Source organism: Biomphalaria glabrata, chromosome 6 (genome assembly GCF_947242115.1).
Source record: "Biomphalaria glabrata chromosome 6, xgBioGlab47.1, whole genome shotgun sequence".
NCBI classification, from domain to species: domain Eukaryota; kingdom Metazoa; phylum Mollusca; class Gastropoda; family Planorbidae; genus Biomphalaria; species Biomphalaria glabrata.
Genome location: NC_074716.1, coordinates 15,371,510 through 15,392,598, shown reverse-complemented (window position 1 = coordinate 15,392,598; position 21,089 = coordinate 15,371,510). Strand labels below are relative to the sequence as shown.

General features: G+C 28.3%; 1 protein-coding gene across 17 annotated transcripts in view; it reads right to left on the bottom strand.

Annotated features, from left to right (window-relative positions):
* Positions 1 to 533: 533 nt before the first annotated feature.
* LOC106057607 (anoctamin-4-like) overlaps positions 534 to 21,089 on the bottom strand; it is a 51,411-nt gene continuing 30,855 nt past the window's right edge. For 15 of the 17 annotated variants that reach the window (XM_056031894.1, XM_056031898.1, XM_056031907.1 and 12 more), the window contains 22 exons: positions 19,625 to 19,783; positions 19,211 to 19,341; positions 15,858 to 15,976; positions 15,713 to 15,768; positions 15,507 to 15,563; positions 15,303 to 15,367; positions 14,997 to 15,131; positions 14,721 to 14,887; positions 13,554 to 13,633; positions 13,046 to 13,108; positions 11,673 to 11,681; positions 10,394 to 10,468; positions 9,751 to 9,952; positions 8,383 to 8,494; positions 8,232 to 8,289; positions 7,627 to 7,724; positions 6,765 to 6,904; positions 5,805 to 5,957; positions 5,649 to 5,701; positions 5,352 to 5,539; positions 4,643 to 4,739; positions 534 to 4,487 (listed from right to left, as the gene is read on the bottom strand). In XM_056031894.1, coding sequence (XP_055887869.1) covers positions 4,248 to 4,487; positions 4,643 to 4,739; positions 5,352 to 5,539; positions 5,649 to 5,701; positions 5,805 to 5,957; positions 6,765 to 6,904; positions 7,627 to 7,724; positions 8,232 to 8,289; positions 8,383 to 8,494; positions 9,751 to 9,952; positions 10,394 to 10,468; positions 11,673 to 11,681; positions 13,046 to 13,108; positions 13,554 to 13,633; positions 14,721 to 14,887; positions 14,997 to 15,131; positions 15,303 to 15,367; positions 15,507 to 15,563; positions 15,713 to 15,768; positions 15,858 to 15,976; positions 19,211 to 19,341; positions 19,625 to 19,783 — 2,457 coding nt within the window. In that variant the 3' untranslated portion in view covers positions 534 to 4,247. The remainder of the gene's footprint in view (positions 4,488 to 4,642; positions 4,740 to 5,351; positions 5,540 to 5,648; positions 5,702 to 5,804; positions 5,958 to 6,764; positions 6,905 to 7,626; positions 7,725 to 8,231; positions 8,290 to 8,382; positions 8,495 to 9,750; positions 9,953 to 10,393; positions 10,469 to 11,672; positions 11,682 to 13,045; positions 13,109 to 13,553; positions 13,634 to 14,720; positions 14,888 to 14,996; positions 15,132 to 15,302; positions 15,368 to 15,506; positions 15,564 to 15,712; positions 15,769 to 15,857; positions 15,977 to 19,210; positions 19,342 to 19,624; positions 19,784 to 21,089) is intronic. The other 2 variants (XM_056031899.1, XM_056031896.1) reach the window with 2 other exon arrangements.

Sequence of the window (21,089 nt, the reverse complement as noted above, 5' to 3'; positions counted from 1 at the left end):
GTAGACTGCCTTTACTTTCCTGCTGTATGGGAATGTAGACTTGCTGAGTAATGTTTGATTTTCTTGAAAAAAATGAATGGAGCTATATATTTAATATCAATTAAATGTAGGAATTTCAAAACTCTACTTAAAAGTTGTATAATTTTATTAAAAACATTTTTTTGTACAAGAACAAAACAGTTTACAAAAATGATACAATATTAAAAATACATCTTGGTCATAAACTGTTAATGAAATATTTATCTTGAAAATTACTTGCACATCATACAAGGGCTTATTTAAATGATAGAATTATAAATAATACATTGATCACAATTTAGAAAACAAATTATTTCTTTGAACTTATTCTGATCTTTAAAACAAAATAACACACTTAAAGGTAGAACATACATGATCCATTCAGAATAAATACAAGAAAAAATGTCAATTTACTATACATTTAGTATACCGGTACATTTATGATACATTTAGTATACATTTGATTTTCTTGTTGCTGGAAGACAAAATAAACAAAAGCATCCGTTTTTTTAAAATAAAACCAAAACCTCAATTGCAATGTTCAGCCAAATATCTGGGATAAAAAAAACATCATCATTTTTGGCATTACTTTGATAATTCAATTTCAGTGCTTTAAAATAATATGGACAAATTTTCACATTTTATTTCCAGATTGTTATTAAATTTTATGCAAACTAATATTTTAATCAACACATTGAAACAGTTTCAAAAAGACATAGACGTAAACATAGATTAGATTGAATTTTTGACAGTAGCATTGCAAATATGAGTTGAGCAGAATAACATTCATTGAACATTGGAACAAAATTTTCTAATTTTTCTTAACGAGTTCAAGTTGGATTTTATGTTTTCATAAATCTTTAAAAGAAAATAAGTTTAATATTTATATTTATACCAGGAGGTGTTTTTATAAATTACTTGTTAAGTTGCAGACCACAGTTGTCCATTTTATTTTGATAAAATTGTGTACATTATTAGGCATTATTGTCACTAATTTTGAAATAATCTACAAACCTACCAATAAGTTTACAATTAAGAAACATGCTGTCTATTTCCTAAAGTCATGAAAATAGATAATTGAGTTCAACGATTGTCTGAAAGCTAATTCAGTTACTTTCAATTGGTGACAACAAATCTAAAAATAGAATGGTTAATAATTTCTGAGAAAAATTGGAACAAACAAGTACACAGCTATGGCTAATATCTGAATTAAAATGCATTTCAATTAAATTTCTATCAAAATTTTACTAAGAAATTTTAATAGATTTAGATAAGTTTTTGTTATAATTTAATTAAAACTACATCAGGGTCTTTTTTTTTGTTTGTATAACACAATTTTCAGATATTAACTAGAAAAAAATCTTTGCTGGCTTCCATGCTTAATAGTGGGTCACATTTAGTACCATACTTTCATAAGTATAGAATGGTCTTGCTCAGGCACATAAGTATCATTACTTCAAGAAGTTCTTTACCTTTCAACCCAAAGCAGTCTTAATATTTGTTCTTGCTTTTAAATAATCTAAACCATCAAATAATTCAACAAACGTCAATAGCTGAACACCTGCTTGAACTCAGTACAATAGTTTGGTTTAACTCTCTCTGTAATTATTTTCACATTGCACTTTTGTATTGAACTACGCTGTTAAGATTAAAGTACTGTTCAATAACTTTTTCTATTTATTATCAGAAAATGTTATATTTGGTAGAAAGATAAAAGGGAATGCATGCCCTTTCTATATAAACAAATTAATGTTTATAAAACCAATATTTAATTTAATTTTGGATTATGGAATTTAAAAATTAAAACTTACAGACTGTGGGCAAAATTCATTAGAACTAGATCTTGTTAATATTTTATGATTCAAATTAAAATAAATTATTTTTTATTATAGTCATTCCGATTTTGATAAGACATTTTGATACAGCATCTAAAACATATAAAATTATTGGCTTGAGCTTATTGTCCGATGTCACCATCTCCAGAGAAGTTAAAAATCTAAAGAAAAAAGTCTGGATGTCTTACAAAGGGAAACTATTCAAGATAAAATTTTAAGCAAATAAAAACATTTTGGGAGGAAATAAAACAAAATAGTTAACTTTAAGCATTGACTAATATCATCGATTTGGCTGAAAGATTGGCATCAAATCAACAAAGATATCATCGTTAAGAGAGAAAGAGTTATGAAGTGAAAATATAACTAAACATATTTTAGTACAGCTAGTTATTACAGCATTGGTACAAATGTATACATAAGTAATTAGTCAATGAATATTTCCATATAAAAGGTATAGACATAACCTAAATATAAATAGACAGAAAAAAATAGGCTTGTGTGTTTTAAAATATCACAGAGAAATATGCATAAATAAATCTGTGTAAATTATTATTTCTTTCATTCACGAGGCAGTTGGTCAACAAAATCCTTAAATAATTTTGTCAATAGAAATTGCACTTCAACTTATTTTTAAAATCATCTTAGAGACATATTGGTTAAAACAATCACTGGAAATTAAAGACATGACCCTCCACTACATCTGAAGTATGAGTTATCCATATTTGATATAGTTTTCAAAGCATTCTTCTAAATTATTAATAAAGCTTTGAAAGTTTTTGTAAAATAATTCTATAAAATACCGGTAGTTATTTTTAAATGTATGTTAAATCTAATTATCTCATTAATTGTATCTGATTTTGCACTTTTATCTGGTTAAAAAAAGACTAATTTATGTAGAAATTTCAAGAAACATTCATCCTTATAAAAATAAATGTTTGGCCTAAAGATGCCAGGTACCAATATTGATCAATGTCTATTTCCGAATCATCATTCAACTGCTTTTGGATACCTAAACTCTAAATGATCAATATACACACATACCTACCACTTAGATTGTAATGGAGGGCCAAAGATATCAATTTGTTCACTGTTAATGGGGGGGGGGGGGGGGATGTAACTCATAAAAACAACAAAACTCTGAATCAACAAGATCACTAAAGTGTAAACCTGTACAATAAAATGTGGTTGTTTTACATTCTAATGTTGAATCAATCAAAACAGTTTTAAAAGGTTTTCCATTCTATATAGATCAATGTATGTGTCATGATTCATTTTGTGGTTTTAAACAAAATGTGTACACATTTGAGACTGTTTAAGACTGAATCTGTATAACTAAAAGGCTGAGACTATTTAATGACTGAATCTGTATAACAATAAGGCTGAGCACATAAAGTGGCTCAAAGTAAATCTGTATTGTAAGGCCAAGAATGCTCATTTACAATGTTTTTACACAAAGTGTTGCATTCCATTGTACATTATATAAAGCTAAAATTATTAAATATTTTACTAGTAATGATAAAAATGCTTTAATACAAAAAAAACTTACAAGAATAGCCTTTTTCTAAATACAAAGAAATGTATGATTTAATTTCAAAGAAATTTATGATCTTAATACAAAGAAATTAATGATTAGATGAATCAAAAAAAAATTATACAGTCTCAGATCTTGATAGTGGCATACAGAAAAGCAACACAACACAATGCGCTGTGGGCATTTACTATGTACAATCATACAATTCATTGACAAAACGATTATAAAGCAAAATAGTTGCAGGTTTAAGTTGAATCACATAGAAATTTTTAATTAGAAGTTTAATTCTGGAATCTGCATGAAGGGTGTCACTGAAACCTATCACAAATTTGACTTCCAACACACACTATGAATATTTTGTAGTCTAAAAAAAGAAATAGGAATTAAAAAAAAAGAATTTTGTATAGGGCATCTTTCATGCTATAGCAGGCTCAGCGGGCCATGGAGAAAAAAGGAGTGGGGGGGGGGAATGGGGAGAAGGTTTTTGTGCTGCCTAGGAGCTCAGCAAGCACAACTCTGCTTGATTGAAAATTGAACTTGAGACCCCTTTATAGCTAAGTGATTTATGCCATTCAGTATTTCATTTATCAAAACTAAATAAAATAAAGATATATTTCAAATGGGATGAATTCAAAAAAAAAAAAAAAATAGTTATATTTAAAGTCGATAAAGCTAATAGAACACATTTCTTGTACAAAACTATGTCAACAAGTAAATGACATTGTAATGAATATAAAAAGAGCTGACATCAAATTAAAGCTGAAGATGCTGTAACAGAAAAGTTTGGTCTAATATTTAACATTGTTATATGTTACAGACTAAATGAATATTGTTTACCCCATTGCCATACAATAAGTAGTCATTTAATAAAGTGGAGTTGTTTTATCAACATGTCTTTCTCTAACACCATTAACAGTAGAATGTGGATCAGAGGAGTGACTTTTGCCCTCCATTCCATTATGATGGCTTTTATTTTTCAAGAGTTCAGATTCCAACGCTGACTCTCTGGCTAGGTATTTCTCTCTCAAAATCTGTAGTTTGACAGCTTTTGGAATGTCAGGTACGATGTAGCTGATAAGCCATGACAAAAGCCAAATGCATATCTGAAAATATTATAAATTTTTAAAAATTTTAGCAACCACCAAATAAAGATGTTATCAAACAATATTCAAACTTAATAAACATTTTTTAATTAACTAAACTCACAGAGTAGTACAAATGCAAAACTGTACATTCCTAAAGAAAACACATTTCTTACCACAAAAACAAGTACAAATGCTAATCTTGCTGTTAGAATATGCCAGTGTTCTAAAGTGTAATCATAAGGCTCTGTTGGGGCTCTAAAATCTCGATACCTAAAAAGAGTAACAGTTTTATTTTGATGATGCTCTGAAGTGTTCTCTATGTTTGTTGCTGGGCTATGCATATTATATTCTTTGAATGATGTCCAGGAGGACAAAAGATATTTATTCAGTCAAATAAAAAGTCCTTACACTATTCAATACATATGACAGAACATTAAAAATCCAATTGTTTAACCGCTTTATGTCAAACATCTTAGATGTTTAAGAGGTATGCACTGATGGTGTGAAAAAAAGAGATGTGACTCAACATTTAGTTGCTAATGCTGACATAACTTGTTTTTTTTTATCATGTAATAGAAACCAAAATAGCCAATTCTCCTCCTTTGCATCATTCCTAATCTGGTTTGTCCACAAATATAAGTAATGTTGTCTTTTAAAATAGTCTTATCAGAATTTTCACTACCTGGTACTTTTGCAAACAATATATTCTTTTTGAATAAAACATTTCCAAAATGTTGTATTAATCAAAATTTTTTTTAAGTAAAAAAATATATGAATTCTAATGTTTACTAATAAAACTAAATACATCTTAGAGGATCAGATTAGTTTGATTTGAACAAAACATCAACAAGCAAAGAAATGAAAAATGTTAAATTCACTAACCTGCATTCGGTAACATTTCCAAATAATTCTATGTTTTTTACTTTAGGGATACTTTTAGGTTCAAATAGAGAGACATTGAATACTGACAAGCTGAAGTTAATATAGCCATTGATATCACTATTTTTACTATAGCTATACTGGTACACCAATTTAGGCACAAATTCTGAGGTGAAAGCGATTATAATTGCCTGAAATAAGACAAGATATTAGGATTGCATTAATAACAAAGTCCATTGAACACAACAAAATGAGCAATTAAAGGAGATTTGTTAGAACACCTATTTCCACTATACCTACATTTGACATAACAGCCACCTTGGATATTCCTTGCAATATTCCAAACCATATTCCTATTAAAAGTGAAAAGCATAAAGGGTTAAAAGTTTTGTCCAAAAGATAAATGCTAATCTAAAGAAAAAGAACTGCAGACTAACAGTTGAAAGAAATGCTTACCAATATCCTGGGCTCTCATTCCCAGAGGTCGTCTCCACTGAGTCACAAATTTGTAAGCATCCAATCGTATCTCAATGATGTTGTTCAGAAGAGCAAATAATGGAGCCAAAGGAAAAGCTGCTACAAATATTGTCACAAAACCGTATTGTATCACTGAAAAGTGAAACATTCAAAGAAATTGTACAATTGTAATAAGAGAAAAAAACATTAAGATACAGCAAAGTATATTTAATAAACATTTTGTTTTTATTAATGTGCTTGAGATATACTATTGGCCTGATTAACATCTAATGATTAGAAATGAATGTGCATACATCAATATCGAATCACTGAAAGCTTTTGAAAATCTCAATATTTTAACATTTGTGAAATTTTAAGCCTCCAACAATTTTTTTGCTACTTTTATTATAATTTTTTTTTTCAATATATGAGTTTCAAATTTTTATTTAGTTTAGACCAAATATGCATCAGCATAATACATATAGCTAAATAAAACTTAACTTTTAAAAACAATACTTGACACAGTTCTTACAAAAATAGTTTAGTTCAAAATAGAATTTCAACATTGTGAATAAATATTAACTTCATAAAAAATATTGTTGTAAACTTGTTCCACGTTACAATTTTTTCCACATGTAAACTAGGTGAATTTTTTTTACGCTGGAGGGCATAAATGACTTGAGTGATTGTTTTAAAGTGTTAAGGGGCAATAGTTTTTGATTTCTCAATTGAGGATTGTATTCTTTTTGTGTTAGTGAATCAGTATATGTGAATTCAATTTGGAATATTCTAAAAGTATTTCTTTTAACGGGATTATTGACTCATTGAATTGTGCTTCGGTGAGATGTCTGCAATCAGAGTGAGACAGGCAACTAGGGAATCTGTAAGTTGTTTTTTTTTTGTTCAATCCCACATCTTAACAAAATATATATTGAATAGTAATGTCATTGATAATCTTACCCATTTCCAAGTATTCATCAAACAAACCAAGTTCTGGCATGCTATCCATTGCATAATCTTTTTCCCACTGGGAGACTTTCTCATGCTTTTTCTCTTCAGCCTTATTGATTTTGCGAGACTTAATCCAGTTTAACAATTTCCTAAGAAAATATTAATTTAATTAAACAAATTTGTTACAGTTTTAATTACTACAAAAATGTTTCAAATTGATAAATTATTATAAGATTAAAGTAAGAATTGTGTAGGAAATTTAGTTTTACGATTCCTTGTGCATTATGTAGGCCTAGCCTATATATTTTCTATGATAGGAAAGGCACTATTTTATCATTTCTAGCTATATGTTGTATATTTCATTTTGATACACATTTTTTAAATGGAATGACTAGTTACATAAAATACAAAGCATATATTTTATCTAATTCAATTTTGAACAGTGTTCATTGGTGAAAATTGGAGACATATTCACACTGTACATGAAATTTGTGAAAAAGCATTAAGAGTCTAAGGCTTTTAAAAAAATTTCTCTTAATGTGTGTTTGTATTATTTTTTTACAAAAATGTCTCCCTTTTAGTAAATAAATAGATATTTTCAAATAGGAAAAATATTACAAGAATAAAGTAAGAATCTTATTGGAAATTTAATTTCCTTCAATTCAATATTCAAATAGGCCTATGTATATATTTCCTTTGCTATTATAATATTTACAAAAATACATATCCAAAAAGAAAAGAGAAGCATTACAAAAATTTTGTGAGAATAAAAAAATTACTTGTTAAAAGAGTTACAAAGGAAGAATTTCAACTGCAAAAAAATAATTGAACCAAGAAAAGTAATTTCTTTTCAAATACAGGTTTTACTTACGGAAGGACAACTTCTTTAGAATTGTTAAATGTCTGTTTTCCGACCATGATGATTCCTAACTGGATACAAAGCTCTATGAAACATCCAGATGGATCACACTAAATGAATACAAAGTTTTTGTTTTATTTTAATATAACAAATGCACATGAATTTAAAATAAAATTATGTTTTTTTATGAGCTAATTTTCAATCTACCGATACTACTTTTTATTTTCTTCTCCATTTTAAATTTTTGTCCTGTTTAGGAAAAGTAAGAACAAAAGATCATTTTAAATGTTTATGTATTATTTCATTTTAAATATGTATGTACTATTTCATTTTAAATGTGTATGTATTATTTCATTTTAAATGTGTATAATGTATTATTTCGTTTATCCCCACCTAGTCTCACTACATATTCTTAAGTTCCTGTAAATCATGGAGTCAATACCAGTGTTGAAAAGATAACTAATGATAGGACATTCATGCTAGGACTCTGGACTAATCTCCAAAGACACCAGAGATATACAGTATTACTTTAAAACTTTCTATAAGGATCAAGATCATAGATCTTCTCTACTCAGATAATTATTACATTTCAATTAAACAAAAAATAAATTTCTTACCTCTTCTTGCCTGGAGTCATTGATCTGTCTGTTGTACAGACCTGGACGCCCAACAAGTCTATACAAAAATAAAAAAAAAAAATAGATTTTATGTAAACTCTAACATACTGAATATTGTTTTCTGGAATTCAAGATTAAAAGATGCACTTACTTTCCTTTAAAAAAGGCAATGTAAAATAGAGAAGCAAAATGGTTGACAAATTGGAAAAGAAACATCTTCAGGGTGAAACTGTCTTCCCACTCTGTCAGAGTTCTGTGTGTTTCTGGCAATGTGAAGAGAAACATAACATGAAAAGATGAGTTTTGAGTTTAGGCACATCGGCACAATTTAGGCCATGTCGTGCCTGTACATGAAAAGATAATAATCTATTTATTTATTGACAAGATTATGTGCTTCAATGAAGCAAATTTAACAGCTACAGTAAAAAAAATAGTGCTACAACTCATTAATTTGTAAATTGATGCTTGAGAATTTACAACAAAAAAAAATAATAATAAAGGTTATTATTGCCATGTAAAGATTCAAGGGTAGAAATAAAAAGTCCAGCTTATATTGATATAATGTAACTCAAAATGAGTACTAAATAGGTTAAAAGTAGATCTAGTTACAGTAAAATAGTTTTTAGTTTTTTTTTAGTAAAACTAATCAGTGTAAGTAGCTTCAAAAAAGAGCACAGTTTTTTAATAATGAAGTCATTCACAAATTCTTGAAAAATATAAACCATTCAAACCCACCTTGTAAAAAAATAAAAGGATGTAATTCAAAAAGATATTGACATCCAATTATACCAATCTTCTGGTTCAACCTTTATCCCAGATAACCAACAATTCAAGCTTTTGTTATTATTATTATGTTAGGTTTTAAATAATTAATTAAAAGAAAATTCATATAAAGAAATATACAAAAGAAAATCTCTTTCAATATTGCCCTTACAATTATATAGTAGGCTATTTAAGGCTCCTCGAACACTTCCATCAAAGATGCCTCCATAATGGGCATATGCTGGCAGGACTACATTACAATAACTATGTTCTGCTGGAAGCCGGTGTGGACAGTATAGTCAGAACCTATTCCCCATGAGAGACAACCACATGATAAAGGCGATTCTCTCTGGCAAGCTTAGGCCTAAAGGAGGACAATGTAACACAGGTACCCCCATGCGCTATTAAGATCAATTCAGGTGCCGCTTCACCCTTATTGGCATAAAGAAAAGTACCTGCAGCAATGGCTTCTGAAAGAAACAGTTGGAGAGCTCTCACAAAGGATGTAGGACACAAAGGAAAGCCAGATGCAGAAGATGGAAAAAAAAGTTAAATAGGCCGCCAGTGGACAACAGTTTTGTCTGCATGAGATGCGGAAGAATATGCAGGTTGCAACTGGGTTTGAGTAGTAATGCGAAACACTGCACTCATCCTTAATCTTCAGAATCAAAAACATTGCCATTATTAGGCTACTGTCTCTCGAAAAAAACTTTTTAATATAGGAGAATAACCTTTCTAAATTGTTTCTGTTGCTTACCAAAGTTGGTCAGCATCTGAGCTATGAACTGATAAACTTTGCCAAGCAGAATGATGATAATCAGGTTAATAACTGATGCTGTGACTGATGTTATGATCCCAGCCCTTTGTCTTATAATGTTTTCACCTACAGCATAGAGGAGCGCTCTCACTGTCATGCGGTAAACAATGACACCAAAAACAGCAGCTACAACCACACAAAGCTAGTCAAAGAGAAGGTTAAAAGCTTGCTATTGAACTTGGTTATCATTAACAAAATGTACAGTTGCATGATAAAAAAAGAATTACATTAAATAATAAAAATTATAAAAATTAACAAAATCAAAAAGAAAAAAAAATCCTATTGTATTAATGGATCAAACTTTTTATATGTAGCATAACTGTCTTCAACAGATAAGGAAGCTTTGTGAAAATAAGTTGAATTATTGAATTATTATTAAATTATTGAATTTTAACAGCAGAGATCTTACTTTCCTATAAATAAATACATATATAACTTTTATACATTTATGTCTAATAAACAAGATAAGCTAATCAACTTGTGTTATATATATAGAAAAATTTTTAATACTTATAAGTCAGCACTGACCAGAGCACAAGTTTTATTTAAAGAAGGGTAGTTCCTAATTACTAAAAGATCTTACCATAAACAAAACAACCCAGAGTGAAGAAGTAACACGACACAATTTGGAAGTGAAACTTAAGTAAGGCTCTTCAACCTACAAGGAAAGCAAAAAGTGGCTATTTTTAATTATTTTCGAATACGTGCAGTTTAGAAACTTTCTTATCAAAAATGTAAGTTTGTAGTCCTCAATTTTTGGACTCAAGACAAGCCTTATTATTATTATGAAATATATGTCTGTAAATTTTTATTAGCTTTCAATGACCATTAACTGCAAGAAAAACAAAATACATGAAAATAAAACTAATTATAACTTTTAAAAACAATACTTGACACAGTTCTTACAAAAATAGTTTAGTTCAAAATAGAATTTCAACATTGTAAATAAATATTAACTTCATAAAAAATAATGGATGTATCTAAAATACAAAATCAGGGATAAAGCAATTAAAAGTAAAAAGCAATGGGTATTGGGAAAAAAGCTGATTACCGGTACTAAAACAAATTAAAATCAAATGATCATATATTCATTCTAGCAAATACTATAATCATTCAAAAATGTAGACCTATATATAAAAGATCTTTATGAAATTTAAAAGCATAAGTGAAATGTGTAGCAGATGTATTTTTCTTATACAGGAGTTAAGTCCCATAAAATCCCACCCAAATGCATCCAGATACATTTCTGAAATCAGACATTTTTTATAATTGATATATAACAACTGGCCATTGTAAATCAATCAGCAAGATAAGAAGGAATGGGTAAAAAAGGTCAAGTGTTATGAAAGGTCAAACCATTTACAGAATAAAAAAGCTGCAATTTTCCAATGAATTTCTTATAAGTTTTTAGTCTATATTCATTTATATTTATAAGCATGGCTTTTTTTTTGTTTTTTTTGTATTGCTAGTACCTACTTTTTTTTGTGTTTTTGTAGTATGTTCTTTATATTTATTTTTTTTTCTGTTTATCTAAATTAAGTTTTGATCATTCTTTTTTCAATTTTCTAAGTTTACTGTTAAAAAGTAAAGCCTATAATTTAGTCATATAAGCATCATACTATATGAAGTCATTGCAATTGAAAGCAAATATTTCTCTTTAAATATCTTTTAGTTTCACTGTGTTTTGAAAGCATGGTAATAAAGGTAATAAAGGTTATGAAGGTAATGAAGGATATTTGACTAGCAGTTGTGTAGATTTAGGGTGATATTATATCTTGATGTTGCATGAATATGAGAGTATAAACTTATTCAATTGTAAATTTATCACTGGCAGTCAGAGTAAAAATAATTAAAACCCTTACTGGTCCATTCTGAAAAAGAAAATGCAAGTGATTACAATAAAATGATCAAATTTAATTAGAATATTAAATAAAATTCATGCTCAGCTAAATTGATAAAACAAAAAATAAAAATAGATTAGCAAAAAATATTTTTTTTTTACAAAAATTAAAACGAAGAAAAAAACAACTCTCAAGCAGCAGATAAATTAACATTTACTTAAAAGAACAAAAAAACAAATTACAATCTAGTTAATATTATTTAAAACACAATTAGAAGTACTGGCATTCTTAAAAAATTGAGCATCTAACTCTTAACATTCAAACAAATGTTGCATGCTAACAATGAATGCACAATAGCTAAAGAGAAAGATGTATTTGTTGAATGAAAAAACAACAAACAAACTTAATGCATTTTAAACCAATCAGATTTTTTTTTCACACATGAATGCATCACAGTAAAATATTTTATTTTACATAAAATATCACAGGAAATGCTTTTCAGTTGATCACTTCAATGTGTAAGTCCTGGACAACATAAAAGCAAGGAATAAGACCAAATAGAAGCTTCATAAATGATCATAGGAAAATTGACACTAAAAAAAACTTTATCAGCTAACAGATAAACCTACCTCAAAAATTGTAAAGCCTCCAAATTTATTCTGTTTATAAAGTGTTAAAATGACAATCGAGGGATTGTACACATAGCAATGAACAGGTCTATGAACCAATAGAGTTGTTCTTTTGAAATAATATTGTTCACTAGAGCTTCTTAATACCCACTTAAGTTTGGACATATATTTTGTATAAATACAAATGCATGAAAATATATTTTAAATAGAACTGTTTAAAGTGACAATAAAATTATAAAGTTTTTCAGCTTTCAATTTTTTTGTTTGGCCTAACCAATATTCCAATTCTCGTAACAATTAGTTAAATATATTTAAATCTTTAGATCTTCAATATAAGGTTGAGAACAACGTTTCACTGTCATAGCTAAATAAAATGTTAGAAATAAGCTTGACCAAAACCTCAACTCTTTATGTGAAATGCAAAACTGAATAACAAATCAAAACCATTTCAAGTTCACTAGTTTGTTAATAGGCATCAAAACCATTTCAATTTCACTAGTATGTTAATAGTATTACTAGAGTTGTGAAGTTGAACAAATCAGTTGACAACATGAAAACACACAAACGTGCTGCCTAGGATTTGAAGCATTGATAAACTCATACTAAACCCAGGATATTTTAAATGTTCAATAGTATAAACTAGCTAAATTTTGATGGAGCAAATGCCATGCCAACTAAATTGATTTAATTTATATTATTAAATCATGCTTTAAATAAAACAAATAAAATGATGTTAAAATTTTTAGATGTCAAGATTTTTCATACCTTGGTGACAGGATTAATTCTTCTGCGACGCACAGATGCTTCATACTCTGGTCTGATAGTTTCCTTAAAAAATATTGCAATATAAGTATGTGTAGTTTTTCTGTTGCACAACATCCATAAATAATTAAGGGAGTTTTCACACAGAGAGTAAAAAAAAAAGTAAAGTTCCCCTTTCAGACCTTGTGGTCTCTAGGGCAGATGATGTAAAGGTCAGCTGTTTCTGTGACATACGGTTAACAAGGGTGTCATGTGGCCAGCACAACAACCAACCACCTTTACTTTTCCCCAACTAATGTCAGATACTCACTAGAGCTGGGTGGACTCAAGAGGGGCCCAAAGATCCTGGTACAGAAGCCAGGGAAATAAGTGTGTTTCATTATGTCAAAAATAAAAAAGAATATGACACAGGGTTTTATTAGAAAGTAAAGAAAAAGCTGTACTTATTGAAGTCCCCTAAAGTCTGTTTCTCACTATTTATGCAGGGATGTCTTTGATAACAAAAACTTACTTCTTGTTCAAAATCAGCCACATCCCAGTCATATTCTATTTCTGCTGCTCTTCTTTTCCACATTTCATGAAACACTGTGGCTAAAAATAGAATTGAGAGAATTCATGTTATAGTTATTTTTAAATATATTTCAATTATACACACTTCACTAAGTCAGACTTTGCAGAGGGGAAGGTAAGACTAAGACTAAGACTGCTTTATTGATCCTTATGGAAATTTGTTGTGATTACAAGGACTCTTTTCTCATATAAAGACAACACAACAGAAACATACACATAAATAGAACAGACACAACATAAAGAGTTCATTTGGCAAGTACACACAGGCATCTTGGTCCTTTTCATGTTTCCTGATCAATGGCTGGCGTTGATAGTCTGACCGAGTAAGGTACGAATGAGTTTTTGTACCGCTCTGTTCTTGTCTTGATAGACAATAATTGCTAACTTCGTGATGACTTGACATAGTTATGATGGAGCAGGTGGCTGTTGTCTTTCAAGATTTTTCTTAGAGATTTCTGATGGTAATGTTGTGCTTGTGTTTTTTGATGCCATCTTTATAATGTTTTCTACTTGGCGCAACAGTTTAGATGAAGGGTTGCCTTGCCAACAAGTTATTCTGTATGTTAGCAGATTTTGCTCAGTTGCGCAGTAAAAATTATCTAAGATCTTCTTATTTAGTTTAAAGCTATTGAGTTTGTATAGGAAAAAATAATCACTGGGCTGTTTTCTTTGCCAGGTAAGTGATTGGTTGGTGGCTGTGCAGTTTAGAATTATGAAATATGAGCTGACCAATTATAATTAATGTTAAGAATAGTAGACGATCTAGAGACATGAAAGAGTAAAGATGTTTTTATGTTGTGAGATTTGTTTAAATATCAGTTATCTTATTAATATTAGATCTATATCTCATTTCAAGTTAAATCTGTGAATAAATATATAATGTAATAAAAGTTACATTGAGTTTTTGTTCACAAGAGAATTTTCTTTCAGTTATTTCAAGTTTATTTATACAAAATTTAATATGCCTGCATTAGTTTAGCTGTACTAGCTGCTTTGAGTTACAAACCAATGACTGATAAAAAATAAAGACAATTCAATCTACTATCAGATTCATTAGTTTTTAAAGACAAAACAAAAACTAGCCACATATAAAATATCAACAGCTTACACCAAAGTGCCATGAATGCAGCAAAGGCAACAGTGGCCTCATTGTCAAATAAATAAGTCACACGGGAGTAGATACAAGAACTTTTAAGCTGCCAGTAGTCACAATGTTCATCACACAGGGGGCACATTGTGTAGTTTCCAGGGGCTGAATCTGAACAGATTTCATTGCTAAAAATAAAATTAAATGAATTAAAAGAAATCGCTAAAACATTTAGATGATATTAATCATTAAAGTTAACTAAAGATTAAAAATAAAGATTATGAAGATTATATTGACCTGGCCTCATGAAAAGGCATTCTGGCACATCCATAAATAAAAATGGCCAAACCAACAAGACCAGCTGGAATGAGCAAGCCAGTATAATAACCCAGCCATGTAAAATAAATAGCGATCTTCTCACCAAAGTACAATCTGTAAAACAAATAATAATTATTCATATTGTATTTTTTTTTTTTTGTCTAACCATGAAGTCTAAATATTTTAAGTACAAAATTTCATCTAAAAGCAATCATTTTTACTACTAGAACACAGGAGATCTAAAATTATACAGAAGTGGGGACTTGAACAAATGTAGCCATATACCTAATATGATCTAATGGTTGGAATTTGTACCAAGCTCCTGGCTTTGCCCATGTTTCATACAAAAGCTGAAAGATAATTCATAACCAATTTTTAAATGCTTAGATAAATTTAAATGAACTTAAAATGAATGCAAAACAAATTTAAGCTATTTTATATACTTATCAGCTATTTAATGTTAAGAGTATTTTAAGGAAATAGTCCTACGTGACGTTGGTTCCTTGGTCCCTCCGTCAAAAGAGAGTGTTCACTTTTATACTCCCCCTTGAGTAGTTAAAAAAAAAAGTCAATAATAATAACAAAATGTTATTTAAAGATCTAGAAACACAAATCAAGAGAGTCTAATATTAATGTCTTATTAAATGAAAAAAAATGCAAAGATATTTTCATTAAAACATGTAGATAGATTTTACCTCATGCAAAGGAAAAGCTGCTTCATAAGATTTATTGCTCAGCATATTCTTGATGCCTATGAAATTAAAGTCAGAAAAGATATAAAAAAAATAAATTGTATTCTGTTGTTTCACTTTAAATGTGAAAATGTTGAAAAATACTGACCAAATTTATTTCTTGCTGGATCACCAACATCTTCAAACACAGCTCTTAGTAAGATTTGATAAGTCAATAAGCTTCTTTGTGCAGGGGAAAAAAATGTTTCTTTATCTTGCATAATAAACCTGCGCAAGGTTGATGAAAAACATAACATTAACACATTTTACTTTTCAGCAGTACACACATTAATTGTCTGATTTATAAGTTTTAATTGTTTAAAAATAATAATTTCAGTTCTATTTATACATTTACTTATTAAATTTGTTTTCCTTTCAATAATGTAACATAAGTAATGGAGAAGTAATATAACAATCTATGTTTCAATCATTGTGGTAAACGTTTATTAAGAAAAAAAAATATCATTAAAAGTTATTTAAGATCTTTAAAAAAAAACATAAGATGCAAAGGAATAATGGAATGTTAATAAATTAAGCAACTTGAAAAAAAAAATAGTTCAAGATTTAAGAAATGGGTTATGAGAATTTATTATTTTAAGAGACATACTGATTTTTTTACAGGCCTAAACTAAAGGGACATTTAGTATTGACCACATTTATAATACAATGATACATGAATAGAAAGATATCATCTATCTCATAAAATTATTTTAGATTACTTTTCAACATTCTTTAAATTTTTAAGAGGACAAACTATGCCTTAAGCTTTTGTATTGATTTACAATTTAAAAAAAAAAAGCATCATATAAAATTTTTTTGGCGTAAAATGTATAAAGTAATTTCTATAATATATGTGCCTTAATACATGAAAAAATAAAATAATACTCTAAAACTTTTTAAAATTATCATTTTGTCTCTTGAAAAGTACATAAGATTTTTACCAAATTATTAAATTTGTACTACCTTTACTATTTTAACTGTGAATAGACCTTGCTTTTAATGATTTAACTGTATAGAATTTAGTCCTTGTTATGTAAAGGGAGAGTGATCCTTAAAGGATTATGGGCACGGCATGGCCTAAATTGTGTCGATGTGCCTAAACTCAAAACTCAAACTCATTAAAATTGTCGCATATTTAAAAAAAATACATAAAGCTGTATTTACTTAAACATCAGAGTAAGCACAGAAATTCTTTTTCCTTTTAGTGTTGAAATTATATAGAAGTAAAAAAAAAAATAATCGGAGAAGTAAACAACAGCACATAGGTGTGCTTAGAAAAAGAAATGTCTATTTGTAAAGATATATAGAGGCTAAGATATTTTGAAAAATAAAATTAACTGCAAAACAAATAAACATTTAATTTAAAATGAAGATATAGTTATGATTAATATAATGCCCTTAAAAAACAGCATATCTAAATTATTGTACTGGACAATTTTCACTATTCATTGACTAAAGGTCTCGCTCCACAAACTGGAAATAAAATAGTAACTTTCAATTGTTTTAGAATAACTGAACTGAATATAGATAATATGGAGACAACTTTATGCTAAACAATTTAATAAAATAAATCAAGACAGACCCAAAAATAATTTATGAATATAGCCAGCAAAAATTGTTTTAAAATAAAATCAGATAGGATTATTTATTGATCCCAATAAATATAGTTTCATTGCAATGTGCATTTTTATTCCAGCATTTTTATTTAAGCAAAGACAATAACACAAAAATACCATCTGTTTATAATAATAATAACAGATCCACACAATACATCAAGCTCCTAGGAACTTCTGGTAGCCAAAAAAATGGTCCTGCAATCTATTTTTTTCTTCTATTTACATTCTAAAATATTCTGACATAGTTCTCTGCATTTTAAAACTACACAGTCAATTTTTTCAATTCCTACTATACACTTTTGTTTTCGTCAAAATGAACAGGAAATACATTTGAATACTTAATTTTGACAACTTTGCATTATCTTATCAAGCTGAAGTTTCACAAATAAACTCATGCTGCTTGACCATTTCAGAAAGAATACTTCATTTATCATTGAATAAATATTTTTTTTTCTGTTAAAGCCTATAAGGGGAACTAATAACAATTATATTTTCTTAGTACTAAATATCAGTAATATCACTTTTCTATATATCCTCCTCCATGCAACGGTAAGACAAATTACAACAAATAAATTTAAATGTTTTGTTTACTTTATTATTTGGACATAGTTTAAAAGTTTTTTTTTATATTACTTGTTCATTTAAAATCGAAAGTTGATATTTCATACTAAAGTCTTTATAATTAAGTTATTTGCTTATTTCAGTGTACAACAAATCCCACCAATATTACAAAGTGATATGCATGATATACAAACAATATGGAGTTTTTGTGTGTGTGTGCCTATTGAGGTCCCATATCTAACGAAGTTTTACTATATATATCTGGAGCTCAATGTTAACAGCCCATTCCTAGCAAGAAGTTTAATTGTTTTGATAAACAGACAATCTTTTTATATATATTTCCTTTTTTCATATACTCAAGGATAGAGAGGACTTAGATAGTATAAAGCATATATAAAGTGATGAAAAGCTTTGATGAAAATTTACTATACAATTTTGATAAATTGGAAAAAGAAAGGATTTCCTATAATTCTACGCTAAAGTGAAGAATTTTCACAAATAGATCTCAATACAATCAGACTAGCTATTTCTACACAGTTATAGTGGTGAATAGATCTTGAACAAAACTAGTTCTTACTTTCCTCTGTTTTAGTGTAGCAAATATATTTCAATCAGGAAATAAACAAAATAATGAACATTGAACATAAAGAAATAAAAGTAATAACTAATGAACATATGCCTAATAGTGTAATAATTATAACTATGCAATTAGCCTAATAATAAGTAAATCTAGTTTACAGTGAGTTAATCAGAATGTTAATTTTTCTAAAATTCAAATGTAATAAACTACATATTTAAATATATAGAAATCATTTTATCAAGTGTTATGGTAATTGTCTAAATTTTCAAAAACTAAAACTGTTGCAGTTGGGATTTGCTTTTCATTTACCTAAAGTATAACTATGTCCATCCTTGCATAGGTTTTGCTCCCTTTAACCATAATGATTCTTCAAGAGCATTATTCAGAATACATCAATGTAATTTGATTTGATTTTTCATTTGGTTAGCCCATGTCTTAAACTTAAATGATTTTTCCATTATATTTTAGAAGTGATTTATTAACTATTAACCTTATTTTTATTGGTGTACAAAGTTTTTTTTTTTATAATTAATGCTTCTAGTTCATTGCTTCATGCTTGAGTATTTGCATGTCCATACTTCTAACTAGTTCTAGCAAACTATTTTTAAAATTGTGCTTGGCCAATATGAACTACCCACTAAAACATGATTAAAAATTATTTTAAAAACAATGATATATTCTAATAAGCAATTAATTAAGACATACTGATTTATCCTGCTGCGTGTGAATGGAGCTGTGAAATAGTCTGGTATCTCTGGCAATATTTCTTTATCTATATCAAATGGTGAGGGGCACTTTGACCAGCAGCTTTGAAAATGCTCAATCATGTCATTTTTCTATTAAGAAAAAATTTCAGTACGAATCAAATAGATGGCCAAAATGTAGCAATATAAAGAAGCTATACATATTCAATAAAACTAGCATTTCAAAATACAACATCACTATATTGTCATATGACTACATTGTATATTACTATACAATGTCATAGATTTAAATACAGTCTTGATATTTAATAGCGTCCTTCTTAAAAAGCTACATTTAATCTTGTTATCAAATCTACTATTTTAACTACTTTAAATTTCAGAATAACTACTATATAAATGTAAAAAGTGTTCTTACAGCTAAAGGCATTTTCATGTTAGTGAGTTCGGCATACTTGGTCAGCACTTCCCATGGGGCATGAACTTTAACATAATAAGTCTTCTTGTCTTGACCTCTCTGAGAGGAACGACAGCACTTGAGTAATTTGTTTATTGGAACCACTGGTTTTACTTTAGACTGTGAATAATAATATTTACTTTTATTTTAACTTTCATGCTTGTATATCATTGTATATCACAAAAAATGTTTATAAGGATTTATTTTTCTTCTAAAAACAAATGTACTAAACCTAAAGTAGTCAAGTCCTAGTGCAAATGTAGGATTTAAAAAAACAACAACAGAATGTAGAAAACTTTGTAGAAGATAATGAATAAATATTGTTTAAATTCCTGATGAAGTGTTCAAAGCTTTATATAACTTGAGATGAGTTGTATTTTTCAAAACTCTTAAAGGGCAACATGGAAATCACTAACAGATGCCTCTACCCTTTGAGTTATCACTAATGCAATTGTACATCACAGAGCTAGCTATAATAGCATGAGTAAACACTACATTTAAATTATAGGCCTACATAAACAAACATAATCTTTTGAATTAAGTAAGAAAACTTTCAGAGTCAATTGATTTACAACTTAAACATTTTTTTTTAAGGTCAGTCAAATTTCACTAAAACTAAAAATAAAAGGTTGAAAGAGAAACTTAATACATTTTACAAGTAAAAATATTAATTAATTCAATGATTGAACAAAAAAATGATGGGATTAGTCTAAACAAACATATACACACATTGTAAAATGCATACATCTACATTAGTCTATTGTTATTTAAATAAAACTTTGAAGTTAGGACAAAATTTAAAAAAAAGTTACTTTATTTCCAAAAAAATATGCTACATAACTTATTCATTGTGGGTAAAACCAAATAAGGAAGGAAAATAATTATAGCCTTAAACAAGCAAAAAAACAAACAAGAAAACAAAATCAAATTACGGATAAATACAATTAAATAATGTTTTAAGCTGTAAGAAATTACTGTACTGAAAATAGTTACCTACTTAAATGTACTAAAAATGTAAAATCTAATCTAACTCTTAACAAACGAACTAATAGTACTTCATGCAAAAAAAACAAAAAAAACAATTAAGAACAATTATAGTATCCATTTTTATTTCATGAACTGTTTTTAAAAACAAACATTTTAAACATAAAACCAATGGTACTTTTTTCATCAAATTAGAACTATTCTTTCCTTTTCAAAAAAAAAAAAAAAAAGTAGTTAGGTAGAAGACATTTATGCAAAGAAAATTGCAGCAACAATTGAAATAAAAATGGATAACTAAAATTACATTTAAAAAAATAAACAAAACAATCGGGCAACACATGAAACTGAGCTGTGGGTAAACTGTAATATACAAATAGGGGAATGGTCAACTCACCTAATAGTGCTAGACATATATCTTGCCTAGTCTTTCTCCAGGATAATA